At 34.6% G+C, this 21147-nt stretch overlaps 1 protein-coding gene across 12 annotated transcripts in view; it reads left to right on the top strand.

Moving 5' to 3' along the window:
- The window catches only part of dclk1a (doublecortin-like kinase 1a), a 131300-nt gene that overhangs the window by 32038 nt on the left and 78115 nt on the right, over nucleotides 1-21147 (top strand). For 10 of the 12 annotated variants that reach the window (XR_012385926.1, XM_073914041.1, XM_073914043.1 and 7 more), the window contains exon 4: nucleotides 15447-15546. Coding sequence is in view for 11 of the 12 variants with exons in the window: in XM_073914041.1 (XP_073770142.1) it covers nucleotides 15447-15546 (100 nt within the window). In the remaining variant the exon portion in view is untranslated. Of the gene's footprint in view, nucleotides 1-15446; nucleotides 15547-18968; nucleotides 19328-21147 lie in introns of those variants that run through there. The other 2 variants (XM_073914050.1, XM_068223802.2) reach the window with 1 other exon arrangement.

The following is a 21147-nucleotide window of genomic DNA, read 5'->3' as shown; positions in this document are numbered from 1 at the left end:
TGAACTACCAAAAAAGTTCCTTTTAAAGAGACAGTACACACAAAAAGTTCTTAAAGAAACAGTAAACCACCAGAAAATGTACCTTTTTAAAGAGACAGTAAACACAAAAAAATTCTTAGAGAAACAGTAAACCACCAGAACATGTACCTTTTAAAGAGACAGTACACAAAAAAGTTCTTAATGAAATAGCAAACCCCCCAAAAAAGTTCCCTTTAAGGAAAGGGTACACACAAAAAGTTCTTCATTAAAAAACAATGAACCAAAAAAAGTTCCATTTAAAAGGTCAGTTCACACCCATAAATATTGTTAAACCTTAAAGACAAATTATTTCCTTTTAAAGAGACAGTATACACAAAAACTTCCTCTAAAAGCAACAGGACACCCCAAATAAAGCTTTGCTTAAAGGAGCAGTGCACCCCAGAATAGTTCCTATTAAAGGGACAGTGTACATCAAAGTGTAATGTTTTTCAGTAAAGCATTGAGGAGATAATATGTAATCGGCTTAGGCTGCTCTTGTTTCACAAAAATGAAGAAAATCACAAATGAGAAAGGCATCAAGTGACAAAGAATTAAAGAGCTACTAATAAATATATAAATAATAATAATAATAATAATAATAATAATAATAATAATAATAATAATAATAATAATAATCAAGCAAGCTAGAGTAGAGAGGGACTGAGGAAAGAGTTTTTCCTATGATAGCATTCAATTTTTTTTAAAGTTATTTCTTATGTTCACTTAGGCTACAATTATTTGATCAAAAATACGGCAAAACAATGATAATGTTATTGAACTTCATTAGAATTAATTATTATTTAACAGTTTGTAAAGTAATATAAGTTCAGGTGTGATTTATCCCAGTTGAAAGGTCTATTTTCAGCATCATTACTCATCTTCAGTGTCACATGAGCCTTTAGAAATCATCTGCAATGTAGTTAAGAGTATAATTGACCAGACATTACAATTAACAAAATACTAGAGTCATTTCAACTTTTAACCTTTGAGTAAACGTTTATTATTTGCATGTGAATGTGTAAGCATTTCAAGCTAAATGAAGCCATTTGGGCACAGCCAATCAAATGTTTGTAGCTTAAAGATAAATTGTACATTATATAAATATTTACAAAATAAAAACGATACAGTGTTATTACTATTATTATTATTATTATTATTATTATTATTATTATTATACAGTGGTTATTTGTGTTGCTGAATACTGTTTAACGTCTTGAATCAATGTTTATTTGTATCTTGTATTTAACTTTTTACTACAGAATCACCTAAATCAATCTAAAAATGAAGAATTCTTCACAAGCTATTCAACTTATGCGGTGAAATTGCATTTATATGACAATCTAAATCGCAGTAAATGAAAATATTGCAATGTCAGTTTTTTTTCCAATATCGTGCGGCTCTGGTTTATATGAAGTCATATGAGCAATTTGTTTCTAAACCGTTTTTTGTACTTGTTTCGTAGCAAGAGAAGTCGCTTAATCTTTAATCATGCTGAAAAATCTCCTCTTTCTGATCTGCAGAAGAAAACCCAAGCTAAAAATGTTGCCCAAACCTTAATACACCCCTCTGTCGGCAGTTTCAGATTTGACATTATCAAATGTCAGGCCGTCAAAGTTCATGGTGCATTTCATGCAAAACGCGCTGGAGACAGCAGTTATTGTGAACAGTGTGTGCGGAGGCTCACAACACTCAGATGGAGGTGGGCAATAATTCAATCTGTTGTCTGATGGGCTTTGATGAGACACGAGCCTCCCACGTTCATAATGCTGTCATGACGCCTCATTTTCTCCCTCTACGCACATTTGCACACACAAACACCCACAAAGACGCGCACATAAGGGTGTAGGACGGCTCTGTGTGATTCTCTGTGTGTTTCTCCCTGCTGCTTTTCTCAGGCATGTGCAAGTTTTGTGGGCGTCCAAATGAGTGTTAAATAGTATCGTCACACCACTAGAACTGCAGGAGTAACAGAGCAATTTCACTGCTTTTTGTATTTTTAAACTACTTATTTGAACATGAAATTTAAAGTATATTAAATTGGATAATTATTAAAGGGGACATATTATGAAAAAATAACTTTTATAAGGGGTTTAAACATAGCTGGCAGCAGTGTGTGAATACAGCCAGCCTCTAATGGTAAAACATGTATTAAGTCTATTTTTTTATAATCACACTTGATAAAAACAGTCTGCAGAAACACTTTGATTGACATTCTCCTTTTGTACATGTCATCAGAGGGGGAAAGCCCCGCCCATTAGCATAAACAGCCCTGAGTGGGAAGCAGCCGTCCACTATTAGTTTTCACCTGCTGAAAATTGTCAGCGACTAAAAAGCATTATAAATGTGGAGTTTTAGGATGCACAAATGAAAATTTTAATCATCATAGTCTGCTTTCTATTTCTGAGCCACTTCTTTTGACATTTTCAGTTTTTCACAGAGATTAGTCTTGTTCTTGTTAGTCTTGTTTTTGAATCTGCCACTATGCTGACACACAGGCGTTTGTAGCACAGTCTCATTTCAATTTGAAGGACAAGTTACCGAAATGGCACAGTTTTTCTCAATGCCTAAAAGGCGCAGTTTGTGTGTGTGTGTTGTAAAACATGATTTGTGGGGTATTTTGCCTTGTTATTTCTGCATTTAATGCTGTTTCAAGAGTTCACACTTAGATACTGTTTGACAACTTGTTAGCAAGTTAGCAGGTTTGGCATGCTGTCCTGGGAGAGAACCCTGAGCTCGGAGATAGTTGAGGTCCATAGAGCATGTGAGGGGAGTACGAGATCAGGTGTTCTTGAGAGCTCCCCTCGGCAAAAGAGGAAAGGAGGAGAAGGGGTGGATGGGGGGTTTCTTCGGGAAAATGAAGATAAGGGAGTAGTTCTTAGCTAGGTTACTTATAGTGAGTTTGGATCGATCTGATTGGCTAGCTAATGAGTGTAGATGAGTGGCCAGCTGCAGTCAATCATATCACGTGCTCCTCTCGAAATTAGTTTGTGAGACTTCATTTATTGATTAAGAAATGTGAAATTCTCTGACATTTACAATGAATAAAACATTACATTATAACTAACACATTTTTAAAAATGTAAGTCATTTTTGTTTTGGATAATTTAATTTAACTAAGATTTTAAAAGAACAAACATTCTGAGAACGACCTGAATTAACACCAATTAAATACTGTCCCTCTGAACGTGTTTGTAGCTCCACCCTCTTTTAAAAAGAGCAGAATCTCATTTGAATTTAAAGCGACAGTCACCAAAATGGCACAGTTTTGCTCAAAGCCTAAAAGGGGCAGTTTGCGTGTGTTTGTTATAATACATGATTTATGGGGTATTTTGAGCTGGAACTTCACATATACACCCTAGGCACATCAGAGACTTAGGACGTACTCACACTAGGCACAGTTGCCTTGAACCTCGCCGATGCACTTATACTGCATTTTGCCTTCAGAACCTGAGCATGCTTACGTCATTGATGATGCGAAAGTTCAGTTTAACAAGAAGAGAAGCGCTCTCGCTCAGCACAGTGGAGATTGCTTTAGTTATATCGATTTAGTGTTTGGGATGCAGATCCACAAATTTTGACACTCATAAATTATGATAAAAGTTCTCGTACTATATTTGGAGGTTTGCTGAAGGTGCAGCTGTCGTGCAGTGAGTGGTTTGTGTCTTTAATAAACTACGACAGTTTGCGTTCATTGAACAGTAAGAATGATTAATAAATTCATATGAAACAATCCCTTAAGTCACATTGCGTCTTTAGTTTCGGGCTCAGGCATAATTTGCCCTCACACTACAAGCCCAACCGAACCGTGCTCTGGCACACTCTTCTAACTGGGCCAGGGCCGGCCTAAACCACACCTGGACCTGATTTGGAGCACTCACACTTGTCAAACGAATCAGAAAACGCGTCTGGGTACAGTTCGCATAGCATAGTTTGAGTGCACCCTTAGTTTAAATCTTGTAAAAAGCGACATAAGAGGTCCCCTTTCATTTATAATGCATTGAAGCTGTGCTATTTTCACATTTGATATTTTTGAATGTATGAATTTTGAAAAAAGTCATAACTCGGTTAGTAACGTCCTATTAAGGGCTGAATGTGAAAAAGTTAAACGTTTTTAATAGTTCTCCTTTTTGCCTTGTTATTTCTGAATTTAGTGCTGTTTATTGATTAAGTAATGTGAAATTCTCTGACATTTACAATGAACAAAACATTTCATTATAATTAACACATTTTAAAAATGTATGTAATTTTATTTTTCGATAATTTAATTTAAATATTATTTTAAGAATTGAAACGTTCTGAGAACGACCTGAATTAACACCAATAATTAAATACTGTCCCTCTGAACTTACAACACGATTCCTTAAAATTAGTCCACTTTATGAAACATACATGTTTATGTCTAACAAAACGTTGAAAGACATAAATATTTCCCTGAAATGTTTTCAAGCTAAATAAATGCATTTTATTTGCAGAAATGAAGATACACAAATGCATTTTGAGGCTTAATAAAGGACAACTGAATTGTTTGTTTGATTTCTAAACAAGAAACAAATTGACAAACATATTTTTTCAAAATATTTCCAATATGTCATTTTAAGATGCATCCAATTATAAAAGCTTTAAAAACAAACAAACGAACAAATAAATAAATAAATAAATAAATAAATAAATAAATAAATAAATAAATAAATAAATAAATTAATAAATAAATAAAATCTTCCAAAATCTAATATTTTCGGAGCAGAGATCAAGGTCAAATAATGCCCTTCAAAACCATAAATCAGGGGTGCCCAAACTCGGTCCTGGAGGGCCTGTGTCCTGCATAGTTTAGCTCCAACTTCCTTCAACACACCTGCTTGGAAGTTTCTAATATACCTCGAAAGAGCTTGATTAGCTGTTTCAGGTCTCTAATTTGGGTTGGACCTAAACTCTGCAGAAGACCGGCCCTCCAGGACCGAGTTTAGGCACCCCTGCCATAAATAAACAGAAAACAACCGTGCATCATGAACTACTGTTAATGAACAGATGTATTTTAGCGATAGCATTCATAGCAGTACATTACAAGTCTAAAAGCGTGAGCTGGCATTTAGTGAATCCTTGATCTGGTGGAAAACTCCTCTCTCTACCCTCACGACAGGGACAACTAATCTGGGTCGAGTCACCTGACACTAACCGGATTACCCAGGTTACTCAAGACTTACTCTCTGACCCTGAATCAGAGCTCTGAGAAGGAGAGCAGGCACTTTTGCTGTGCTTGTGGTTTGTTGTGTTGAGCTCTGTTATTCTGAAGCTCTTGTTATTGGAGAAAACCGTAAACATGACTTGTTTCTGTCTGCTGTTGGTGAACACATGGTATCAACATCTTGTGGATGTTTTTTTCTCTGTGGCGGTGGAGAAAATGTCTCCGTTTCAGTACCAAGGACAGCGCCACACAGAGACTGACTGTCAAATACTGAAGTCATGTGAAATGAACTAATGTTTATCACTATAATCACCCAGTGTATTTTTTAGATTACAAGTTTTCAGCAATGTTGTTTAATTGTGCAAAAAATGACATTATTTGATTAAATATGTGGTAATTCACATGTGTTGTCTAGCACAAAAATATGAACATTAGATGAAGTCTGCTTGAAACTTAATTTTTATTAAATGAGAGGATTTTGTAAATCTATTTTATATAATTCAGAAAATACTACAAGATGCTACTATTCAGCTTAAAGTGTAATGTAAATGGTTAATTAGGTTAACTAAGCAAGTTAGGGGAATTAGGCAAATCATTGGACAACAGTGGTTTGTTTTGTCGCCAATTAAAATAAAAATATTGTTAAAAAAAACAGCTTTAATTCCAGCTAAAAAACAAACAACCAAGAATTTCTCCAGAAAAAAAACATCATAGAGATACTGTGAATACCAGAATTTTTTTAATGTAAATATTATAATATTATTTATATATAAATATAAAAAATGATCATAATATAATATAAATTAAAAATAAATATATAATTTCATGTTTAAATAATATTATACTATTTATATTTTAAATTATAAATACTATTCTATTTATATTTTACATGTGCTGTATTTACTTTATAATAGATATTTGTTAATAATGTGGACCAATTATATACACTATTAACTTTTATTTTAAGTAATTACTAAGTAACTTTTATGTACATTATTATGTTTAAATTTTTGTCGGGTGATATGCTTTTTTTATAGTCATCTTGTCATCTTTATTAATATTTTCCATATCTATATTATTTATATATTTATTTTTCCGTTAAATGTAAGCAAATTCATTTTAATTTAATATATATTTAAATATATAATATAATGTTATTTATTTAATTTTATTTAAATATATAATAAACGTTAGTAAATGTATTTCAATTCAATACGTAATTCAATATATAATAAATGTTAGTAATTTATTTTAATTTAATTTATAATTAAACATTTAATAAAATAAATGTTAGTAATTTGATTTTTAATTTAATATATAAATAAATATATAATACATGTTAGTACAATTATTTTATTTCATTATATAATATATTAAATGAAAGTAGGCGATGCGGTGGCACAGTAGGTAGTGCTGTCGCCTCAAAGAAAGAAGGTCACTGGTTCGAGCCTCGGCTGGGTCAGTTGGCGTTTCTGTGTGAAGTTTCCTTCGGGTGTTTCGGTTTCTCCTCACAGTCCAAAGACGTGCGGTACAGGTGAATCGGGTAAGCTAAATTGTCGATAGTGTGTGTGTGTTAATGAGTTTGTATGGATGTTTTCCAGAGATTGGTTGCAGCAGGAACGGCATCCGCTGTGTAAAACATGTGCTGGATAAGTTGGAGGTTCATTCCGCTGTGGCGACCCCGGATTAATAAAGTGACTAAGTCGAAAAGAAAATGAATGAATTAATAAATGATAGTAATTTTTTTTAAATCACAAATAATAAATATTAATAAATTTACTTTAATTCAATATAATAAATATTAGTAATTTATTTTAGTTCAATATTTAATTAAACATATAATATAATAAATATTAGTAATTTTATTTTAAGGTCTATATCTGTATTGTTCAGTTCTCTTTTTAACATTAGTTGTAGTTTTTTTGTTTTTAATTATTTTTACATTTACTTTTTTCATTTTATTTATAGATCTCATTACATATTTTCCATAAATATAAAAATATAAACATTTAAAACATTTGTTAATAGTTAATGCCTGAATTTCAGTAGTGTTTAGTTTTCTTTTTAACCTTAGTTGTAGGTTTTTTTGTTTTGGGTATTTTTAAGTTTACCATTTTTTGTGCCTTTTATTTATTTATTTCTATCCAGCAGGTTTAGTGTCAGCTTTCAAATTTTCTCCAGCCGAAATAACGCATTACATCTCCTTCATCTTGAGTTATTTCTGTGAAGGTGTTGTCCTTCATATGTCCACATATCCTCTTTTTTTGGATGATGATGTCGTGTTCCTGTGTCTATATAAAACCCCACTGGCCTCACTTTCTGCTCAGCTCTTCGAGCACCTTTAGAAATCTTGTAAAGAGTTGTTGAACTTCTCTTCTTTTGGAGGGACATAAAAATAGCACTTCACACTTATTTCTTTTCTTGCTGAATTAGCAGAGCCGTGGGTGAGAAGAAGATGGAGCATCTGTGCTGCTTTTAAAACAGCCTTTAGGAGAGATTTCATCTGTTCAGCTTTTCATTCAAATCAAAAACCCTTCCCTTCCCTCAGGCTTCAGGATATTTGTCTGGGAAAATACGTTCATTTGAAAAGAACCAAAAGAAACGCAAAACATTGATTTAATCTATCCAGGAGAAGGCACGTTGTAATTTTTATGTTATTTTAAATTGCAAATTATATAAGATCAAGTTTCCTCTTGAAGTGAAAGAATCCCCTAGTATTCATGTTTTTAAAAAGCGTGTTAAGACACATCTTTTTAAAATTGCGTATGAATACAGAAGCTTTTAAGGTGTATGCATTTTATCTATATTGTTGTAGGTTTATGTGCGTATGTATGGTGTGTGCTTGCATGTAAGGACTATTGTGTGCGTGATCATGTGGATATATGCTTATATTTTGTGTACATGAATGCTTTAATCCGAGTTTATGTGACAAGTTTATGTGGTCTATTTTAATGCTTTTTTGTTGTTGTTTGTGAGGCACTTTGAGTTGCATGAATGTTGGAAAAGTGCTATACAAATAAAATGTATTATTATTATAATTAAGTTGTTGAGGCTTGTTTCAAAGATATTATGCTTTTTAAAATTTATTTTTTTTTAAATGTGATAAATGATAATTTCATTATTATAATTGATTTTAATATCATTTAAATAAAATAATTATTAAATAAATAATATACTAAATAATTTAGTATAACATAGTATGCTATTTATAGTATAATTATAATATACTAAATATTTTTTACTTAATATGATATAATATAATAATTAACTTTTAATCTGATTTAAATAATTACATTTGAATATAATATATAAATAAAATATAATGTAATATAATATAATATAATAATTAAATATAATATAATGTAATAAAATAATTAAATATAACATAATAAATAAACATAGCAAAATATAATTAACATAATATAATGTAAAATCATTAATATATTATAATAATATAATATAATGTAAAATAATATAATATAATATAATACAATAATTAATAAATGTAATTAATATAATATAATATAATATAATATAATATAATATAATATAATATAATATAATGTAAAAAATATAATAATTTCTAAGTTTGAATTTCAGATTTTCAGTCTGGCTTTTGGACGCCACTGAATATGAAATGAATAAGTTTTAGCTGTATCTTTAATATAGTTACTGTTTAAGACACACCCAACATTAAGATATTTTAATAATTTCTGAATAAATCAATGGAGATAAGCTTGTTTACGTGCCTGTATGTAAACAGCGACACCTGCTGTTCTCTTAATCATTGCCCTTCACTGTATCTTTAAGTTGGGGTTTAGTCTTTTTTGTGCCTCCCCCGTAATAAAACGCCAGTCATCTACAGTATATATTGTTTTTATTTAATGAAATATTTATTTTATACCTCGCTTTATACGATAAGCCAATTATTTATTTATTTACTGAAGCTAATATATATTTGTTTGATTTTATGTAATTGTATTTATTTTAATCTAATTTTAGATAATTTATCTGAATCTTTTGTGTATTAGATTATAGCCTATAGGTTAGATGATAGGCTATTACATTTTTATTCATTCATTTTATACTATGTTTATTTATAATGTTAAAACCATTTATAATGTCGTCTTGACTAGATTAATTTTTATCAAATTGTCATAAATATATCAAAATCATCCTGAAGCAAAACTAAATTGATATAACCCTCACATATTCACACATTAAATGTATTTTTTTTTTTTTTTTCTGTGCAAATGAATCATCAATGCAACACAGGAAATGTCCATCATGCACTTACACAAATTTTCCTCTAGATGGCGCAATTGTAGCGTCGCAAAACGGGATCTACCTGTTATATCAGCGTTGGAGTTCACATATTAAAAGAATACAGACTTTATTGAATCATTTACACAGACGATGACATTATAAACTTCAAATCTCTGAATGGAAAATTGAACTAAAAGGTCTAGAGTGTGTATCTTGCATAATTATGCAAGTGGCACATTTAGCATGTATTCGTTCTCATCTCTGCTTTTCGAAAATAATCCACATTAAGCATTTAATCTTTGCACAGCTCTCCGTTGACAGTGCCAGATCCACCAGTTCTGTTCCACGTCTGACAATCATTACATAAGCAAACTTGTTTTCACATTTCAAAAGTTGAACTTGTTCGTCTCTTTCTCACCTTCACTGCTGTGGTCACATCGAGCTGCGTGTCCTGATGAGGAACTGCTTTTCTGATGTTTTCATCGCTGCTTGCTGAGAAACATCAGACACATCCTCATCCTGAAGGCCAGAGCTCCTGCTGTTTACCACATAACTAGTTCTCAACAAAACAGTCTCTTTTATCCGCCTGTTTTTGTCTTTCTGATCTCTCAAAACACTGCATGTTGTGGACTGTGCCATGCCAGTTAGCTAAAGTTGTTTATGACCTAAGCTGCTGTCTGTTTTTCTGTGACTTTTCCTCCTCAGTAACTTTGTTGGTACAATGTGTTTGAGTTTATGCTAAATGGTAGATGTTGAAGTAAAGTTAGACTTGGAAAAAAGTGAGCTCAGCCTGTGAATCAGCATATAGTGTAGGCCTACTGCATGCGAGTGTTCCGACTATTAAACAGACGGGACATCCTTGAAACAATCTAGCAATTACATAGTGACTATTAAAGCAGTCAAAACATATTAACTTCCTAGCAATGTGCTAAATTAAAACATTTAGAATGCTTTAGCAACTACTCTGTGATAAATGTTGCTTATAATGCTTGATCCGAATGCTTTAGCTCTCTAGCAAAAATGTGTTTAGGAAATATAAACTCTTTATGAACCACCTATAGATTTTTCAGCGTTCAGAATACATTAGCAAACTGACCATGTATCAAAGCATTGAGACCACCTTAGCAACTGCCTAACCACATTTTAAACCATGAAGAACGTAGGCTATTGGCAACTGACTAGTAACATGCTAAAGCATCCATTAGCAACTGCCTAGCCACATGATAAACCATCCTGAACACTTTAGCAACACTTTAGGTCCTGACCAATGACTGTAAAAAATATGGACGACGCGACAGCCCCTTTTCCCATTGAACGCCTTGAGGGCAAAACGCCTGCTTGACGGGCACAAACTGTCGCAAAAGACTGCTGAAATTGGAGCCAGACATGCGCAGAAGGACTGTCTGATGGAGCCAGAGGAGGAGCCGCGATAATGAGCGGAGTCGAGCTTCCAACCAAACGCTTTATGTAAAATCAACCACGCCCCCCAAACTTCTCACTCGACTGCCGGTGTCTGCACTATAACAAACGCTCACTGATGTAAATAGAAGCACTAACATTAAAAAAACACAATAATATACGGTTTAAAAACGGTGTGATGTAAGCTGTTAAACTTTAATAAAAGCAATACATGGTGGACTGCAGAAATAAACGATCTTTTATACACTCTAGCCTGAATATGAGCACAAATAATTCTCTTATTGTTATATTTGTTGTTGGTATTTGTTATCTTCATAGGGGTAGAAATAACACTTGTAAAATATGAACAATATAACATATAAACAACACATTCATTTTTAGAAAGGTTTTTATTTTTAATTAGCCATCAACAGAACCCAAAATATAGCCTACACACCATCACGATTTACCATGCGGGAACAATCGTGCGTTTAGAAGATAAATACAGCAAGATTACTAAATATCAACAGGATATTTACACATCCCAACCCTGCAATTTGTCAATTTGTGCAAGAAAACTTTGCACTATTAATACAATGTCTATCTGCTGTAACATCACTAGTATATTGTTTATTCATTTTCGCTTGAATTGTTTATTTATTTAATTTTTTTGCCTCCGTTTTCATTTGGTTTATTCGATGCCTTCATTATATCTGGCAACGAGGAATTTACATTCTTTTTAATGTTAGCTGGAGTGTTCAAATAAAACGCCAACAGTAAATGATGTAAATAAATAATATCTAACATTTACAGCTCTATTAGGTTATATAAGATTCGATTTCAAGAACCTTATAATGATTTATAACAGCAAATTCAGTAGATCACTTAATAACATGCCAAAACTTAAAATGCAGAGACGTCCTATAAAGCAAGTTCAAATAACCTTACAGGAGGTCAACGTGGAGATTATTATTTAAACACAAAGAGAATTACTGCTAACGATCTCCTGTATACCCCGTACTTAAATGGGTTTATTTTATTGTGCAGTTTTATTGTCATTTTCGTATTTATTATTATTATTATTTAATACTTGTGCAATCGATACAGGTTTATTGTTATTTATTTTGTCCTTTATTTAAATAATTGCTATGCTGTTTGCATCTTTATTCAAAGGTTAAACTCAGTGATACACTTTGCGTTCACATAGTAGCATGCGTTTGTTGTTATATCAACAAAAATGGGTGTAATAACGTTAACAAATGTGAGGGTTTTATATAATGAAGATTCAATCGCGCCAGCTCCGGGCATCAGCGCATAACCTAGTCGCGGCGTCGCGGGCTGATTCCGGCTCGCATGCGGCAGCGCCTGCTCGCTCGGCCGCCGCATCTGGCTCAATTGACTCAGGCTGGAATCGGGCAGTGAGTCCAGGCATCCGGAGTAGGTCCAGCAGAGGTAGTCAGTCTGAGGGGTAAGTCTCCGGCAGGCAAGAACTGGCCCCAGTGTATTTTGCTATCTGGGTGGCTAGGCTTGTATTAGCAAACTAATAAAGCCCGAAAAAAGCCCTGACCTTAGCGAATAAACAGTGTTCCACCAGATCATGTATGTCAGAAACTGTAGTTTACTGCTGAACTCATTTTGTCATAGTAAAATATCACAGAAATCGAGTAATAACACTTCAGTCTTCTGCCGAAGCTCAGACGCCGCGCTTTGAGAAACTGTCAATCACAGCTAGCAATCACGATGACACGCCCAGCATTAAATTACTGCTAAAAACAAACTGTTTACAAAAATGAGGATCTGCACCTATTTCAGCACAATAATCAGTGCCTTAATCGACCAGAACCATCTTTCGGGACATTTTATTGCAAGTGTAATTAATTTTTTTATTTGGGCTCAAGTCTCCTTCATTAACACGGAGGAGGCGGGCTTTATGACTTGTACTGCAGCCAGCCCCCAGGGGGCGATCTAACGGCCGAGACCTTCACTCAAACGCAGGCTTGCGGCACACTTGGTCCTGACCAGCATGGAGACCAGCAGGACCAGCATTGAAACAAGCAAGACCAGCATTGAAACCAGCAAGACCAGCAAGACCAGCATTGAAACCAGCAAGAACAGCAATTAAACCAGCAAGACCAGCATTGAAACTAGCAAAACCAAATTTGAAACCAGCAAATTTAAATTATAGCATTTAATTTATATTATATGCATATATATATTATTTGATTTTTTTTGTTTCTTTTTCAAATATTTCCTAAATGATGTTTAACAGAGCAAGGAAATTTTCACAGAATGTCTAATAATATTTTTTCTTCTGGAAAAAGTCTTATTTGGTTTAATTCGGCTAGAATAAAAGCAGTTTTTAATTTTTTAAAAAACATTTTAGGAACAAAATGATTAGCCCCTTGAAGCAAGACCAGCATTGAAACCAGCAAAACCAAAATTGAAGCCAGCAAGGCCAGCATGGAGACCAGCAAAACGAGCATTGAAAACAGCAAAATGAAAATTGAACCAGCAAAACCAGCATTGAAACACGCAAGAACAGCATTGAAACCAGCAGAATCAAAATTGAAACCAGGAAGACCAGCATCAAAGCATACCTTACCAGCATATGCAACTAGAACACCATAGGAATTGCCTAGCATCATGCTCAACCATAAAGAACTCATCGGCAACTGACTAGCAACACACTAAAGTACCGAGAACTTAGAAACTGTCTTGGTAACTGACCAGCTACATGCTGAAGCAGTCAGAACACCTTAGCAACTGCCTAGAAACATTAAAACCTCTAGAAGATCTTAGCTTTTCCCTAATGATACGCTAAAGTGTTCAAAGCACCTTAGCACCTGCCTAGCAACACGCCAAAACATTTCTACCTTAGCTTGTTCTTAAGGACTTGCTAACTCTTCTGAAAAAAAACAGCTCAAACCAGCCTAGGCTGGTTGACTGGTTTTAGCTGGTTTTAGAGTGGTTTTCAGCCATTTGCTGCCTGGTCTTAGCTGGCCAGGCTGGGAGATGACCAGCTAAAATTAGCTGACCAGCCTAGCCAGCCAAAATCAGCTATTTCCAGCTTAAACCAGGCTTTAGCTGGTTTTAGTTGGTCATTTTCCAGCCTGACCAGCTAAGACCAGGCTGGAAATGGTTGGTAACCAGCCTGGAAATGGCTAAAACCCCTCTTGGCTGGCCGACCAGCTAAAACCAGCCAACTAGCCTAGGCTAGTTTAAGCTGTTTTTTTTTTTTTCAGCAGGGAAACCCCAGCATCTGTCTAGTATCACACGAAAACATTAAAATCTGCTCCTTAACTATATGCAAAGAACCCACTAAGCAACCAGTTACATTTCGACCTTTGCTTCTCCTTAACGAAAGCCTTAAAAGCACCTTAGCACCTGCCTATAGCAACACCCCTGCTGAAAAATCCAGCTTAAACCAGCCTAGGCTGGTTGGCAGGTTTTAGCTGGTTGACCAGGCTGGTTTTAGAGGGGTTTTGGCCATTTCCAGGCTGGTTTCCAGCCATTTCATTTTCCAGCCTGGTCTTAGCTGGTCAGGCTGGAAAATGTCCAGCCAAATCCAACTAAAACCAGCTTGACCAGCCTGGTTTAAGCTGGTTTTGGCTGGACTCCCAGCTTGGCTTGGCTGGTCAAGTTGGTTTTAGCTGGTCATCTCCCAGCCTGACCAGCTAAGACCAGGCTGGAAATGGCTGGAAACCAGCCTGGAAGTGGCCAAAACCCCTCTAAAACCAGCCTAAGCTGGTTTAAGCTGGATTTTTCAGCAGGGACGCTAAAACATTTGGAAGAACTTAGCTTCTCCCTAACAATATAGCTTAAAAATTTAACCTGCTTCTCCCTAAGGACATGCTAAAGCGTTCAACGAGCACCCCAGCACCTGCCTAGCATCACAGTAAAACATTAAAATCTTAGCTTCTCCTTAGCAATATTCCAAGTACCTGCCTAGCAACACACTAAAGCATTTTGACCCTAGCTTCTCCTTAACAATATGCTAAAGCCTTCAAAGCATCGTAGTGTCTGCCTAGCAACATGCTGAAACATTTGAAAGAACTTATCTTCCTCCCAACAATATGCTAAAGCCTTTAGAGTAGCTTAGCACCTGCCCAGCAAAAGGCTAAAAAATGTAGCTCTTAGCTTCTCCCTTAGGACATGCTAAAGGGTTCAAAGCCCCCAGCACCTGCCTATCAACATTTTAAAATATCAACGAATGCATATGGAAATGTTTTAAGTTTGTCAATTGTGTATGCCCTTGTGTACTTGTCATTCGTTATCTGAAAACTTTCTAAAAAGTTCTCTCTGCAGTCGTCCCCACAGACAGCCATGGGGCTTATGGGAAATGAGGCTTAGCTGCTAGATTTCTAACTTTCTTGATTAGGATGAATCGACAGTAATGAGACTGTTGGTTATTAATCTTAAAAATGCATTACTGATTGTTTGAGTAAAGGTTTCTGGCTGGTCAAACCATCTCATTCATTCATGAAGGATTAATGATTTGGACTCTTTGATCTTCATTGTTTCTACCCAAATGTCATTATTAAAGAGACGTGTTGCTAATGACTTTCTGCTTTTCCATCGGCAGGTCTCTTGCCTTCAGGATTTCTTCGGGGAGGAGGACATCTTCATCGCATGCGGCCCAGAGAAGTTCCGTTACCAGGATGACTTTCTGCTGGATGAGAGCGGTAAAGAGCCCTTCACTGCTGTAAAGTAACGAATTACAAATGCTCAAATGACTTTGATTCACTCAGTTATTGTACTTTACCCAAGTAGTTTAAAAAGAATTTGTAAGTTTGTTTACTTTTACTTGAGCATGTTTTTGATGATGTATCGGTACTGTTTTCCTTCAGCCTAGTACTGTATTTTATTGGCTAAAGAGATTAACCAGTCCCGTGATTCTCATCCAATCAAATCATGCATAGAAAAATCACATCAGTCAGATTGACTCCAAGACAGAGACACTTTGTAAACACAGCAGACATCTACAGTGTGGAGGTATTAAAATTTTCCAACAAGATGCTACATCATTACATGCTACAACCGAGAAACTGTTTAGACTGATGATGAGAAGATGAAGGATGTCAGAAATCACCAAATGGTTTAAAAAAAACAACAACAACGAAATGCCTTACAGAATGTTACATTTACCCAGTTGCTGGACGCTCGTACACGGTTAACAATTTTCTGTAGAATCTGCAGTAACTTAAGCCCCGGTCAGATCACACGATTTTTATTGTCAGTTACAAAAGTCTCTATGTCAGATTTTGCGATTTTGTCTTGATAAAATCTTAATTGCTGTGGGTTACACAAATGTGCCAGACTACACGTTCCTTTTACAATCTGTTATCCCATGATGTCTAGGACGAGCGTTATTGCCAAAGCAGTCACAAGTGTTGCTATAACAATATTTTTTATCATAAATTTCAATGTTTTTTTTAAGCTCATTTTAATCTCAATAAACACTGCTGCTTTCTGACAGCTAGGATACTTTATTTAAGGGCATTTGTTATGAGATTGAGAGGATCAAACATATATTTCCTTTTTAATGTTAAGATATTTTCTTTTAAATCTAAAATGTATATTTTCTATCCATGTGTTGCTTATTAAACACTCCCTTGCCTGAACTTGCCGTGAGTGAGATGGAGAAAATGAAAGCACATCAGCACCAAGGAAAAATCTGAAGACAAAATAATTACATATTAATAAAAGTAGCAAATATATGACAGAAGTTTGTGATACAATTACCGTGAAGCATTATTAAATCCTTATTTTCCAGGAAGTGGAACAAATCATCCACCTGCACAGCTGAGTAGTGAACGGGCACAAAAAAAACAAATTTTTTTGATTATTTTTCTTGGAAAAAATACCTTTTTGAAATGTTTTGTTTGGTATAATTTGTATCTTCATTTTAAAGTTTTTTTTTTTGTTGGTCAGTTCTACTAGATAAACAAGAATAACGAAAAACATCTGAGGTGACGTTTTTCGAAACCAGTCCGCTATATGCTTTAGCACCAAAGCACAAACTAAATAAAAAAAAACAAACCTACTACGCCACCTCACCACTTTTATTTATTTATTTTAGTAAAATAATTTTTTTATATAAATAACAATTTCTTCTTGTGGCCCTAACCATTGCTTCTTGTGCTTTCCAAAGATCTGAGAGAGAGATATTTTTGTCATTTTACAAATACTTTTATTAACAAGCAATTGTTTAACTATTTATTCACAGCTCAAATCAATTCATTTATAAAATACAAGTCCATTAATAACAGAACACAACCTATCATTGCAAAACCATTCAATTTCAAACACATTTATTGCCTTCATAATTTTAGATCAATTAAATCAGTAATTTTTGATTTTACTGCTTTTAAAAACGTACACAATGTTCTTACCATTCCTTATTAATTTTTTTCTTGTTTGTTAAAAAATAAAATCTAGCATAAATAAAATGAAGTGAACTATTTACAGTTTCAGAGAAACCTATATTAAACTGTTTTCATTATTAATGACAAAATCATCCATTCCCGGTGAGTTTCAATTTAATTAGTTTAATCAAGTAATTTGAATAAGCAAGACAGGCTTTTACAATGTATTAGCAGCACTGAACATGTTTCCAGATTACCTCAGAAGAACAAACTTGGTCGGAAGGCTGAGAGAACTCAGAAACTCATTGTGAGAATGATGTCTGCATATTTGTGCCAGTCTGTCAGATAACATTGCTTAAAAAACACTTTAATATTTTAGAGAAAGTAGTTAAAGTTTGTATAAGCAATGATTGATCTTATCCACACACCCATAAGTAGGGCCACACGGAATCTGCACGCGCAGAATTCCGCAGATTTTCCGCTGATTTTCCACAGATTTCCACAGATTTCTGCAGATTTTTAGCCCGTTATTAATTCTGTTTATTTACTTGAGTAAATGTGTAAATCTGAATTTATTCAGTTTTTATTCAGTAATTTATTACTTTTTATTTAATATATTAAGGTTTTAGTTATGATACTCCCAAAATAATTCCGCAGAAATCCGCAGATTTTTACCAAAATTCTCCGCAGAAATAGCAAAAAATGTCCGCAGATTCCGTCTGGCCCTGCCCATAAGTAAATATGCAGCCTGTTTTTTAATTACCTGACCGCGGATTAAAAACAGCCCCCTGCAGATATAACTGAGAAATGATGTGCTCCTATCGTCCAGTGTCACCCATGTGACGGAACTTGCTTAAAGAACGGGGAAAGAGTTAAACATGCTAGACTTGCTGCAATGGGGCTGTGAGGCGTCGCAGACATTGTATCGGTTGTCGTGAACTATGCCACATAACACGAGAAGAAACGAATGACTCTTGTGTCACGACACCCATTTGTCCTTTACAACATCCTACGTAAAGAAAATTGACGAAATCATGTGATCTGACCGGGCCTTTACTGGCAGCAGTTTTCCAGTAACTTACCGTAAATCAGTTACAGCAAAAATACTGTATTATATATATATAATCTTTACTGCAAAATATACAGTAATTTTCACAACGCAGCTTTAAAATACAGTAACATACTGCATAACTGTCCTACACTACATTAACAGTGTAGCTTTTAAGTCGGGGTTCAAAGTGTAAAACCTATGTGTATATCACGTTTATCGCAATATTTTGGTGCAATATATCGTACAACAAAAAAATAGATATTGTGACAGGCCTACATTTTAATCATCGTCATCGAGTGGTGTTTACAACAGATACTTACAGAATACTTTACTTGCACTACATTTTATTTGGTAGGTTATGGTGCTTCTCACTTGAGTATGATTTTTCACTACGCTTTCCATCACCGGTTGCCATTGTGTTCATTTCGGTGAAAGAGCCCTACTTGCGATGATCTCATCAGCATTAGGTCTTTGTGGAGCGTATATCTTCCACCTACCCTGAAACTTTCCCTTTGTCCCGTCTTGAATGAATAACATCCTGCTATACCAATTAGTTCATAAGAAAGAATGAATGAGTCCATTAAAGTTTCGTCCCACAAATGTGTAATATAAAAGAGAGGCTTTTTCCCCCTTAACGCCTACATGAGACACTTCTCTAAAGGTGTCCTGCCTTCTCCTCTTGTCCTAGATGGATAGACTTCCTCCACTCCACTCCCGTCCTGTCCACGATGTTCCTGTTGTTTTGCTATTGTTGCAGGAAATGAGAAACTGTGTGTGGTTCTGCCTGGTTTCCTTTCATTAGCGGGTGTGTAGAGACAAAGACTGTGTGTTGGTTTGGCTCTTGCTCGGTGCTGATGATCTGAGTGAAGAGCAGATTCTGAAGTGGGTTCAGGAGAGCTCTTTCATAAAGGAGAAACCACGTGTGCTGCTGTCACAGTGTTCATAATAGCTTTCATTCACTGCTAGAAACATGACCTGTCTGTCTGTCTATCTGACTGTCTGTCTATCTGTCTGTCTGTCTATCTATCTATCTATCTATCTATCTATCTATCTATCTATCTATCTATCTATCTATCTATCTATCTATCTATCTATCTATCTATCTATCTATCTATCTATCTATCTATCTATCTATCATCTATCCATCCATCCATCCATCCATCCATCCGTCTGTCTGTGTCTCCATCCATTGGTCTGTGTCTGTCTGTCTGTCTTTCTGTCCGTCCATCCATCCATCCATCCATCCATCCATCCATCCATCCATCCATCCATCCATCCATCCATCCATCCATCCATCCATCCATCCATCCGTCTGTCTGTCTGTGTCTCCATCCATTGGTCTGTCTGTCTGTCTGTCTGTCTGTCTGTCTGTCTGTCTGTCTGTCTGTCTGTCTGTCTGTCTATCTGTCTATCTATCTATCTATCTATCTATCTATCTATCTATCTATCTATCTATCTATCTATCTATCTATCTATCTATCTATCTATCTATCTATCTATCTATCTATCTATCTATCTATCTATCTATCTGTCTATCAAGAAATATAAATAATAATAAACACATACATATTTGGTTATATTATACATGCATATCACGACAAAAAAGTATGGCAATAAAAAACAAAGATTAGTAAAAGTATATAATAATAATAATAATAATAATATTAATAATAATAATAATAATAATAATAATAATAATAATAATAATAATAATAATAATAAATAATAGACAGACAGCGAGCTTTAGTATGGGGTAATAGGGTTCAGCCTTTTTTTTTCATAAGGAGACATGAGGACATGTACTGTGCTGCCATCCATCCATCCATCCATCCATCCATCCTCTCTACTTGTCTTTCCATATTTGCACTTATATGTCGATTTCTCTCTCTCTCTCCCTTTCTGTAATGTGGCAGAAACAGTTATTCACTAATTTTTCAATTGTTCTAATTGCAACTGTTCCTTTATCAATCGGAAGGATACTGTCATAATCTGGGGGAGTTTTTTACACTAATGTTTTTTTCTCTTATTTATGGGCCTAAATACAGCAGAAGCAATACACAAGTCTATGTTTTATACAGTCTATCTTTTATAAAGTTATATTTGGACATTATGTGAACATACACCTTTTACGTTGTCACGTAAAAGGTGTATGTTCACATTCGGCTATTTTGGTTGTCATGTAAAAGAAAACTGCTCGGTATGGGGTTGACAGATGCTTCTATGGTGTTTAGGGAACTTATAAAGTAGAATAGAATATGCTCATCATAAGTTGATTGATTATTTGGACGGGTTTAGATCTAAATGGTGTGATAATCAATGTGTTTATGATGGTTGTTTTGATAATCTTTGTTTAATTGGTGAAGGATTGTAAATGAACTGGCTCTAATATGTATACATGCAATATTTTAATTCATTTTTGACTTTTAATTAGTGTGTTTTAAAATAACAGTTTTAAATAAAGAGATTGTTCAAATAAAAAGTGTCTCTCTCTATCCATCTGTTCATCCTTCTTTCTGTCCATCTATCCATACATTTTCCACAAATTTCTGTTTAACAGAAAGAAGATTTTATTCAACACATTTCTAAACATAATCGTTTTAATAACTCATCTCTGATAACTGATTTATTGTATGTTTGCCACAATGACAGTAAATAATATTTGACTAGATATTTTTCAAGACACTTCTATACAGCTTAAAGGGACATTTAAAGTCTTAATTAGGTTAATTAGGGACAGCCCAGTTTTGAGGCCGACCGGAACGTGACGTAGGAGTGTGGCTTTCCCGCCCACCGAATTGATTGATTCTGTTCATCTCTCTGTAATCTTCAATCATCATCAAATGTGAACAAGAATGAGTTTTACAAGT

The sequence above is a fragment of the Danio rerio genome, chromosome 10 (genome assembly GCF_049306965.1).
Source record: "Danio rerio strain Tuebingen ecotype United States chromosome 10, GRCz12tu, whole genome shotgun sequence".
Classification (NCBI taxonomy): domain Eukaryota; kingdom Metazoa; phylum Chordata; class Actinopteri; order Cypriniformes; family Danionidae; genus Danio; species Danio rerio.
The sequence above is the reverse complement of the archived record's forward strand: the minus strand, read 5'-3'. Positions and strand labels throughout refer to the sequence as shown.